Below are 11113 nucleotides of genomic sequence, written 5' to 3'. Positions count from 1 at the left end.
ATGCATATATATATATATATATATATAAATTGATGGTGTACATATTGTTTATATTTATATATGAGTTTAGTGATTTGTATTTTGTGAATTCATATGTTTGATTATAAATAAGGGATTATGAATAGCAAATATTCAAAAGACAATATATATGTGATTTTTTTTTAAAAAAATTCAATAGATATACCAAGAACTTGTTTAATTGTTTTTTTTAATTCTTTATATAATTTGTTAAGCTTTAGATTTACTAAGCTTTAATAGTTTACTGTGTGTGTTTTTGTTTACCTCTGTTTTATAGATTTTGGAGTCGCATTACGAGCTCGGGGATCATCAGCATAGTCTATCACACTATCGACTTCTTTTGGTATTTTGTTAAAGTTGAACTCGATCTTATGGCATGTATAGGCTTGATTGTGTTTTTCGTTAGTTTTGGATCATAATATATAAATAGCCATGCGAAAATGGTTTAATTTCCATGCTTGTGATCAGTTTGGTTTAAAAATGGCTTGTTCATGATCATTTTTGTTTAAATTGGGTTTTATGTGTTTTTGAATGTGTGCTTTGTTTAGTAATACCTCGTAACTCTAATCCGGCGACGGACGCGGGTCGGGGTGTTACATGCCTAATGCATACATATATATATCCAACAATTTCATGATAACCAATATATATATATATACTCACCAAACACAAAGATTCGAGCTTTTATATGCTCATCAAAAACATAGAAACAGATGTTCATATATTTATTCAATACAAATAACCAAATCATATACATATATACCCAATGTATATAATCACTTAATTAAAATAGATTCACCGGCACTTAGCCTGCTAGGTTTAAAGCCTGATTCAGATCACCGGCACTTAGCCTGCTAGGCTTATAGTCTGATTCAGTTCACCGGCACTTAGCCTGCTAGGTTTTAAGCCTGAATTGATTCACTGGCAATATACCTGCTGGGCGCTGAGCCTGAATATGCAATTCACATCAGATATAATTCATTTTCAAACTATATTTGTATACAAAGTACATGCATAAAGATTTAGCTTAGAATTCATAACTTATATCATTGATACACATGGTTATATAAAGTTCAATCACCAATTCCAAACTTGATAATTCAATGATTTAGCCGAATACATTTATATATAAATATATCTTTATACTATAGATTGAACTACTACTATCATAATATTTAACTTCTATTATACTTAAATAATATACATTTCACATTCGAACATATTAAAATAATCTAAGCTAACAATTTCATACTTTTGATTCAATGCAAATCTTAAACATATATATACATATACATTCGACCATATATATCAATATATAATTCCATACCTAATTTCAATACAAGAAATTATACCTGCGTATATATATATACATATTCGAATTTATCATGTACTTATGTAAATTCATACTTAATTTCATAACAAGAATTTATACATGTATAATGCATAATCAAACCTCACACATTTAAATAATAACATATCTAAATTCAATACAAAAAACATACGCATGTATATTTACATGCTTAATCAATTTATTATATAGTTTTAAAACATACGTATTATAAATCAAATCCAAAAGTTTACCATGTATATACTTATAAATTCATTCGACCCTTTTGTATATATTTATTTTATTCAAACTTTTGATTAAATCAATAATTTATACATGAATATACATACATGAACTTGAATCTTGTATATACATACAAAACTCTCATACTTCAATCATGATCAAGAACATTTATAAATATATATGCTTATATACCTTTCATACTTTAACTGTTTGCAAAAATTTATATAAGTATAAACTTATATGTTCGAACATTAGAAATACACACACACACACATATATATATATATATATATAAATCATTCATTCTTTAAATATATTAAATAGATATACTTTAAATTATAGTTCTGTAAAAATACAATACATATACATGTATATATATTAATTTAATAACATTTAATAGCTAATAAACTTACCTTGGACGGTGAAAAGTCAAAACTGGACTATTAATCGACAACTTTAGCTTTTCCCCGATCCAACTCCGATTTCTTCGGTTCTTGATCTAAATATATTCAAAATGAGCTAGTTTAAATATAATTACATTCAATTTAGTCCAAAAGCACATAAATGAGAAAATTACTATTTTGCCCCTGGCATTTACACTTTTTGCAATTTAATCCCTATTGCATAAAACACAAAATACACAAAATTTCCCCACATTATATAAGGGCCGAATATCCCTAATGCTCATACAAGTCCACACATTTAATTTATTTCACATTTTAGTCCCTCAAAAATTTAATTTCACAATTTAGCCCTAATTACTCAATTTCACCAAAAACTTAAAGACAAAACATGTTAATCTTCCACATATCTTCCATATTTCATCATCAACTATTACAAAGCTCAAGCATTCATCAATGGCATATCACAAAATCAACATCAAATTCAAAAATTAAAGCATGTGTCTTGTAGTACACAAAGCAACGATATCAAAAACGTAAAAATTATCAAAAACCGAAACAAATTCATACCTTAATCAAGTTTGTTTTGTGCTGAAACCTAGCTTGGCTTTTCTTTCTTTTCTTTTGTTAATATTCGGCCATGGAAGAAGATGATAGCTAGTTTAAATTTCATGTATTTTTAATTACATATAATGTAATAATAAGCTATTTACCTTACTAACCTTATTTACTAAATAATATATATTTAAACATTAAGGTTAGTCTTGTCCATAACCATCCATTATCTATATAGTAGGTTTATTGCACTTTTAAGCCTCCTAATTAATAAGACATCAACAAATAGATGCTTTTAAATTAGATCCCAAAGTTTTCATTTTACACGATTAAGCCCTTTTTATCAAATTGAGCACTCAAACGATCAAATTTTCATACGAAATTTTTACACACTGAAATTCACATACTGTAAACACTAAAAATAATTTTAAAATATTTTTCTGACTCAGATTTGTAGTCCCGAAACCACTTTTTTGATTAGGGTCAAAATTGAGCTGTTACAGGCAGATTTAATAGATCAGCAAACAAATAATTAGAAGGAGGATTTAATCAATTCTACCTTTGCTGTTGATAATGCTCGATAGATTCTAGCCATTCCTTTACCCCTGGTTCTACAGAAGAATGTTCACGGTTGGAGTGGTGAAGCTATGGGGGAATATACGGTCTGAAGTGCTTGTAAATGGTTAATACACAACCATTATGGAATTTCTACTGATGGAAATTTCTACCCCTACTCCAACTTATAAAAAAGGCTCTGGAATATTGATCTACCCTCCAAAATAAAAATTACAACATGGAGGATTATGAACAACTTTGTGCCTACTTATGCAAACTTATACTACAAGGGGTTGATGAACTCTGCGAATTGTCCTCGCTGCCACAATGGTGTGGAAACAGTTGAACATGTTTTTCAAGAGTGTTTGCACACAAAGAAGATTTGGCAACAGTTAGGGTTCACACAATGTACGCAGATGCATATGACTCAAATGGCAGAATGGGTAAACATTTTTTTTGAAAATAGTTCCATGTACCTTTGTCGATTGTTTTGCTGTGGGTTGTGGGCAATCTAGGTTGCACGTAACAAATTGCTACATGAAGGGCAAAGAGCGACTGCAAGGGAGACAATATATTTCATCAGGAAGTATTTGGGTGAAATTATGGGGGATAAGGGCAAAACTGCAGAGCGAATCGTACCCGTTGGTGTGTGGAAGGTGCCTCAGAACCCTTTTGTCAAAATAAATTTTGATACAGGATTTTGCAAGGAAGATAATAGATCTTGATTTTGGGATTGTTATTAGAAATGACATAGGTAGTATTCTCTGTTCAAAAACTGTTTTGCATGCCAACATACCTTCACCATTTTGCAGCAGAGGTGATAGCTTGCTTCTAGAAGGTTTTGACAGGAGCTTAAATGGGTTTTCTAAATGTAGAAGTCGAAGGAGATTGCTTGTACGTGATTCGTAATCTGAAAGAAAATAAAAGGGAACAATCAGTAATTGGAGCATATATTCATAATATCCGCAAGTCATGTGTGTTTTTCCAAAAATGTGTTTTCCATCATGTACAAAAGCATATAAACGATGCTACTCATGCTTTGGCTACAATGGGTCTTAAAAGAAATGAAGTAACTTATCTTGTGGGCGATGTTCCTACCTATGCACTTGATGCTGTTGAAGTAGATCGGCGATAACCACATCGTACAAGCCACATCTGATATTGGTTCCCCGTTTTGGAAGAGGGGAAGGAAATAATTGGAAAAGGAATTTTTGGGGCTTTTTAGATGAAAGAGTGCCAAGATTTTAAAAAGGCGCAATGGTTTTTGAAAGAATACCTTCCAGTATATTATTGAAGCAGATTGATAGGATTGATGGGATAATACTCTGATAGGTTGCTGAAAGGTTTTGCTTTTCAGATGCTTTGGAATTGAACAATCTGTTTGGGTGGTTGGGATCATTTATGTTAATTTTAATGCCTTGTCGATTTTCTTTTCTTCCATTAGAACTAATTTCCTTTATGTTTAGTCTATTCATTGGGTCAGTCTTATTTATTTTGGGTTGCAATTTTTGTTATGTTTTGTTGCGCCTATCTTTATACGCTCCTATTTGAATAAAATCCCAACCATTCTATTTCAAAAAAATAAAAATAAAACAACCGAATGCATAATCTTTATTTTAATTGTCAATATGCTCTTTTTTTTCAATCTTATTAGCTGCTTATTTCATAAATAATTTAATTAAAATTTAATTGAGTTAGAGAGAAGTTTATATATAAATGTGTGTATAATAAATTTTTGTGTTTAAAAAAGGATGATATAGAAATGATTCTTTTTTTTAGGATAATATAAGTTATTTAAAAAAAATGCAAAAGCAAATAAATAGCGAATTTTGAGCTGCTTTCATAATTCCTACTGAGTAGTGTTTGCAAGGGAAAAAGAAGCGAAAAGAAAGGCCAAAAAAAAACTGGCTGACAATCACAGATCTAAGATCCCAAATCCAAGTGCCCCTTTCTCATTTCTTCATATCAAAGGTGAACATTGCCCTCTGTCTTTTCTCTCTATCTCATAGTCAAAGCTTTCTCATGCTTTGGATCTGATTTTCTCGTTTTGATTGTTTGCCATTGATGTTTCTTCTTCCCATGAAGCTGGAATTTTGTGTAAATATCTTGTTTTCTTGTTACAGTGTAAATAACAGGCAAGATTTAGAACGATAGTAAGCAAGCAACCATGTCAAGGAGGCAAGCTAATCCCATGCGCCGCTTTGTCGACAGCGGAAGCTTTTCTCTCGCTGGTGCCCTACATTCCAAACCCCGATCTTCTCCCATTTTGCCAATCGGTCTTGTCCTTGTGGTATTTCTCTCCCTCTTTTTTTCCCCCTCTTTATTTAATTTTATTTCTAATTTTGTTGCTTTTAGCGAAGGAAATTAACTTCGGTGGTAAAATTGAACTTTCAGGGCGCTATCCTTCTTATTGGCTATGTATATAGTGGCTCAGGTATCCTTACATTTTTACTGCTATTTCTAGTTTAGATTTACTTGCTTTGTTATTCAATGCGCTAATCTTATTTGTTCAATTAATTAACCGTTACGTCTCTTCGGGGGAATATAGGCAAATTCCGAGGCGAAGCAGTTAGTCGGATCGGAGGTAAATTTTATTTTAGTTTGATTTTCACAATTAAATTAACTTACGATTGTGAAGTTACTGGTTTCCGTGTGAGTGTTTTAGGGTCCGGTTCCCTTTCGTACTTTTTAGTCTATTTCTTTATAGTACATCTTTAATCAACGTTTAACTTTCACAATTAACGAGTGATTCCTACTAATTTGAATGTTAATGATGAGTGCAGTAATGAACTGGAAACTAATGCTATGTTTCCTTTTTTGGATAGATTTTATTTATTCATCCAAGTAAGCAGTAGTTTGTGATTAATCCCCCATGCTATAGAAATGTGGTTGTTTAACCTATCATTCATATTGACTTTGTTATGTACCTGTTTAATTAAACAACATCCTTAATTTTGGATACTAATGCTATGTTTGTGAGTAGTTTTGAATTTGATATTTTTCTCATAAATCAAGGATAAAATAGACATTTAGTTAAAGTTGGTTAAGATTTAGTAAACCTATATTTTCATATGCATTTGAAACTAATTATTAAGCTTATGGTTTCATGTATTTTATTATGCAATTTGTTCTAAATTTGAAATCTGTATCTATTCTCCCAACTTCAAGTTGTATGATGCAACCTTAACGAATTGGAGACCTTAAGTTATTTTAAGGTGCATCTAGATGAGCAGTGAGATTGGCTTTAGTGAGATTAAAAACGACAGTGGAGGTGCGATTGGTTATTGTAGTGGTGAGATTAAATATTGTAGTAATGAGATTAAAATTAGTGGTAAGACATGTGTGACTATTAGTGATATTAAATTAAATTGATATAAAATGGACTTTGTAACATTTTCTGAAAAGCTAATAGTAATTAAAAATTACTAAAATTAAACTAAATATTTTAAAAATAAAATTAACGATAGTTATGAAAACAAATAAAGAATATATTTAAATTAATAATTCCTTTATTAAATATTATTCAAATAATTTATTAAATAATAAAATTAATATCAAGTTTTAAATGATAAATTATAAATGAAATTTTAATTTTAAAATACCATAAAGATAAAGTAATAAAAATGAAATTACAAAATTATAAATACAAAAGACAAAAGAAAGAGGGATAAAAATGGAAGTAGCTCCCAAGTGGGTTTCACTGAACACTTTTAAACCAGTGAAAATTTGGTTTTGCATTGGTGTCCACGTAAGTTAATTGCACCGGAGGTGTGCTATCCAAAGGGATAGCAATTGTGCTATTGCACCAAAAAGGTTCTCAAACTCACTGTCCTGGAGCTATGATGGGTTTCCAAAGGAAGCCTTAGCCTGTGTGTAAGATTACTAAATTCAACAGCGATTGTATTTTGGGAACAGATTTGATCTTAGAGGTCTTGTTTCTGAATCTTATTGTATTCAGGCGTTCATTCATTTGGTACTTGTGCCATGACCTTTTTCTTGAGTGATGCTTAGAGGTAACACCCTAAGGCGTAGTTTCTCCATTGTTTCATTCAATTCTGACCCCAGGAATAAAAAAAGTATACCAGTGGCAGTTATATAAAGGGGAAATAGTTTCCATGTGTTCTGATTAGTGTAACATTCATGTGTGATTATAATGGAATTCCCAGGTTTTGAAAAGTGTATTTTCATTAAGAATAACATTCCAAATATCAATTAATTGCTTGTGATTTTGTAGGCGACTATTCATGTTCAGTAGAAGTTCAGAGGGTAATACCTTTTTTAAAGAAGGCATATGGTGACAGCATGCACAAGGTTTTGCATGTAGGCCCTGATACCTGTTCAGTGGTAAATAAACTTTTGAAAGAGGAGGAAACTGAAGCCTGGGGTGTGGAACCATATGACATAGAGGATGCTGAGGCAACCTGCAAGAGTCTTGTGCACAAAGGAATTGTACGGGTGGCAGATATCAAGTTTCCTCTTCCATATAGGCCAAAGTCATTTTCGCTTGTAATTGTATCAGATGCCCTTGATTACTTGTCTCCAAGATACCTGAACAAGACTCTACCTGAGTTGACAAGGGTGGCCTCTGATGGTCTAGTTGTTTTTACAGGTAATCTCTTACACTTTCAAGTACAAATTATAAAATGAGTTAAACAGGCAGAGAAATTGATTCTATAATGATATCTACTTGTAAAGATAATTGTGTCATAGATGAATTGTTCTTTTTTTCTGATGTAACTACACTAATGACATCTAACGATGAATAATCAAACACCATGGCCTTCCAAAGAAAGTTAATAAGTTAAAAAAATGTTTTTCTTTCTCTGGTCCCTTTTTTTGCCATGCCTGTCGGAGTACTTGTCAGACACCTAAAACCTGCTAGTTCTAAATATGCATGAATTATTATGATAAATAGATGCAGACGGTTACCAGTCTGAAGCAACATTACCATTCAGAATGGTTTCCTAGAGGCTATAGGTGCAGCCATGAGTGATTTTTAGATGGATATGGTGCATATATTCATTGTTTTCTTTGTCATCCTGGGGGATTCTTCAAAGCTTTTCTTGATATATTTGATGCATTGTGGTTTATTTGAGTTAAAAATTTTAATTGATTTCATATTCTTTTTCAGGTTACCCTGGTAATCAGAGAGCTAAAGTGGCAGAATTATCCAAATTTGGGCGACCGGTCAGTCTCTATCTGCTCCTTATTATAACAATGAGATTTGGAATTGAAAGTGGCCATAGCATATCTTATAACTTTCATTGGAAATTGTCATACAGCATTTTTGTTTCAGTTAATCATGTATTTTTTATATTGATATTATCATATTCCTGTTGGTTGTTCATTGGGACTTTAATCAAGAGTTCAGCAGATCAAGGTATTGATGAGATTTTATTGTCATTAGTCGGAACTTTAAGTGGTCTAAATGTTAAGCAAGAAAAAGGCCCAAAAGTCTGGACTTTGGTTGCAGATATCATTCACTAAATTAGCGAGGGATGAGGTTTCTGTGTAAAGTCTGATAGGAGCAAAGATGTCATATTTCACTTAGTTCCAGTTGTGGTCCTTGTTTCTGAATTATCTCTTAGCAGTAACATTATTGTGCCAAGTTGGCTTTAGCATTCATATAGCTGTTTCATTTGTGAAGGCTAAAATGCGGGGTTCATCGTGGTGGGTTCGGTTTTTCCTCCAGAATAGTTTAGAAGAAAACGAAGGTGCCATTAAGAAGTTTGAGCAGGCTGCATCAAAGGGATCATACCATCCAGCTTGTCAAGTGTTCCACCTAAAGCCATATCAGTGATACAAGAGAAATTTCATCAAGATCAAATTTTCATTAATTTCTTCTATCTGTCATTCATGGAAGATAAAGTAGTAATATATTCTCATCTCAAATGAAATATAGCATGTTGGGTAAAAAGAGATATCACTATTGTTGTGGCCCTTAACATTACAAACTTTATATTTATTAATTTAATTGATGGAAAATTCACACATACATTGTTTTTTTTTTTTTGCACTGGGGGTTGCACCTGTTTTCATCTCAATATTTCTTCGTCTTCTCATGCTTTAAAAAAAAAAAAAAACTCTAGACTAGAGGTGCTTATGGGCCGGGTTCGGGCCAGACTCATAAAAAATTTTGGCCCGAGTCCTAGGCCCGGCCTGAAATATGGGCCTAGAATTTTGTTCAAGCCCGGCCCGGGAAAAAATTTCTAAGCCCGGGCCCAGCTCATTTTTAAATAAACACCAAAAAAAAATTAGAAAATTAAAAAAGTATTTTAAAATATTTTTAAAAATAAAAAATATATATTTATTATATTCGGGCCGGGCCCGGACTAAAAAAGTGGTGCCCGAGGCTCGGCCCGTTTTCTAAACAGGCCTCATTTTTTTGCCTAAGCCCATATTTCGGGCCTATATTTTTACCCAAACCCTTCCATATTTCGGGCGGGCCGTCGGGCTAGGCCGGGCCGCCCGGCCCATGAACACCTCTACTCTGGACCTGTCTGGTAGGAGCGAGATACGTTGGGTTCAGTTTTTCCATTTTCTGAACAAAAACTGAATCATTGGACATAAAAAAAATCCCTTATTATCGAACCGTTTTCATATCGTTTCTAGGCTTGGAGCTTTTTAATTTTATTTAGATAATATTTATTTATTTATATTTTTAGAAATTATTTGATAATTTTAATTTTTAAATTATATATAAAATTTTAATTAACATATACGTGTTTATTAAAAATAAAATTAAATCTTGATTTAATCACTCAAAGCTCATTCAACATTATGAAATGCTAAATTATTCATCTACTCTGAAATGTTAATGATGATAAAAAGCACCAACAAAATTTTAGAAATTTTAACAACATAATAATAGAAAAAGAGATGAACACTTAGTTCTTAGAAATTTTAGAAATTTTAACAACAATAATAAATAAGCAAAGAATTTGTGAGGGCTGATATTGAAAATAAATTTAGTTTTTTATTTAATTATAGAATATGTAAAAGTATAATAAAAATTATATTTAGAATTTAGAAGTAAAGGGCTTTGTTTTGGGTTTTAAATGTCTTTATATGTTTTAAAAAGATATTAGAAAATTTGTTTTGTTTTGAATTTTTAAACAGTTTTTTTTTTTGTAGATTTTTTGATGTCCAATAGAATAAACAGAAACAAATTATTCAAATTGAATTTCTGGGTTTTATTGGTATTTTACTCGGCCCACTGTGTGGTGGTCCATACCAGCTCTTTGAATCAAGAGAAAGAAGCTCTTCGCGTTTAATGGGCATCTTTTCTCAACGTTTGGTTTGTGATTTCCAGGGTTTATTAGTAACTTTCATATGCATTTGTTGAATTCTGATTTCTTATTGTTGTATGGTTAAGTATCATACTTTGTAAAGGTGAAAGGCTCATAAAAAAGCATGTTTAGTATCCAAAGAACTGGTCCATCAAAAATTCGGCTAATGCATCAGAAATGTTCCATACTATCTCTGTAATGTCTATGAGTTGGTGCCGCAACCAATTCCAGTTGTGAAAAGTACTAAAAAAATCAATTTCCTTCTTAAATCAATAATCTTAAAAGGGTTTTTTATTTATTTATACAAGTTTTAAAAAAAAATTCCCCATTAAAAATTATCATTCGTTTTTAGAATCTGTCATTTTATTTTACATAATTTACTTATTTCGAGAACAAATAACTATATTCATTAAACAACCATACTGTCTTTTAAAAATTGCCATTTTATTTTAAAAACATTTTTTTTATAATTTTGTTTTTCTTTAGTTCATGTAGTGGATGCGGTATTATCTATGCCTAAAATCCATTGATTATCATCTTATTCCAACAAAGCCCCTCAATCTCTTTGGACTCCACCCGTTTTTCTACCAACAGTGTTGGGTCAATACTAGTAGCAAGGTCTCACCTATGGTAAGGAGGCTTTCTAGGGCAGCACAATCCCAGAAGGGGTTAAACGACATTTAGATCATCCTTATCCTGAAGTTAATGGAAGCAAGTTCCATTCA

At 31.6% G+C, this 11113-nt stretch overlaps 1 protein-coding gene and 1 long non-coding RNA gene across 7 annotated transcripts; one reads left to right on the top strand and one right to left on the bottom strand.

Annotated features, from left to right (window-relative positions):
* Window positions 1–647: 647 nt before the first annotated feature.
* LOC105804073 (uncharacterized) lies at window positions 648–4515 on the bottom strand. Of its 6 annotated transcripts, none has more exons than XR_008191286.1 (5): window positions 4198–4515; window positions 3739–4009; window positions 2560–3654; window positions 2002–2087; window positions 648–967 (listed from the first exon to the last, which is right to left on the bottom strand). It is a non-coding gene; the product is annotated as an uncharacterized LOC105804073 (long non-coding RNA). The 6 variants fall into 6 exon arrangements; XR_008191285.1 differs by having other exon boundaries at window positions 2002–3208; window positions 3576–3654; window positions 4198–4513; XR_008191287.1 differs by having other exon boundaries at window positions 2002–3208; window positions 3576–3654; window positions 3896–4009; window positions 4198–4513.
* A 386-nt stretch (window positions 4516–4901) lies between these two features.
* Window positions 4902–9092, top strand: LOC105804074 (probable pectin methylesterase CGR3). The gene is made up of 7 exons (XM_012636567.2): window positions 4902–5070; window positions 5223–5389; window positions 5494–5533; window positions 5648–5683; window positions 7334–7708; window positions 8231–8286; window positions 8747–9092. The coding sequence occupies exons 2-7, from the start codon at window positions 5267–5269 to the stop codon at window positions 8897–8899; spliced, it is 783 nt and encodes a 260-aa protein (XP_012492021.1). The 5' UTR covers window positions 4902–5070; window positions 5223–5266; the 3' UTR covers window positions 8900–9092.
* The last annotated feature ends 2021 nt before the right edge of the window (window positions 9093–11113 follow it).

This window comes from Gossypium raimondii, chromosome 11 (genome assembly GCF_025698545.1).
Source record: "Gossypium raimondii isolate GPD5lz chromosome 11, ASM2569854v1, whole genome shotgun sequence".
Taxonomy (NCBI): Eukaryota; Viridiplantae; Streptophyta; class Magnoliopsida; order Malvales; family Malvaceae; genus Gossypium; species Gossypium raimondii.
Note: the sequence above shows the minus strand (reverse complement) of the source record. Positions and strands in the feature narration are given on the sequence as shown.

Bases quoted from the DNA above. Each gene is read 5' to 3' on its own strand.
- LOC105804074 (XM_012636567.2), top strand. From the start codon at position 5,267: ATGTCAAGGAGGCAAGCTAATCCCATGCGCCGCTTTGTCGACAGCGGA. The intron at 5,684-7,333 runs GTAAATTTTATT...GTGATTTTGTAG, and splicing joins AGCAGTTAGTCGGATCGGAG to GCGACTATTCATGTTCAGTA. The intron at 7,709-8,230 runs GTAATCTCTTAC...ATTCTTTTTCAG, and splicing joins TGGTCTAGTTGTTTTTACAG to GTTACCCTGGTAATCAGAGA.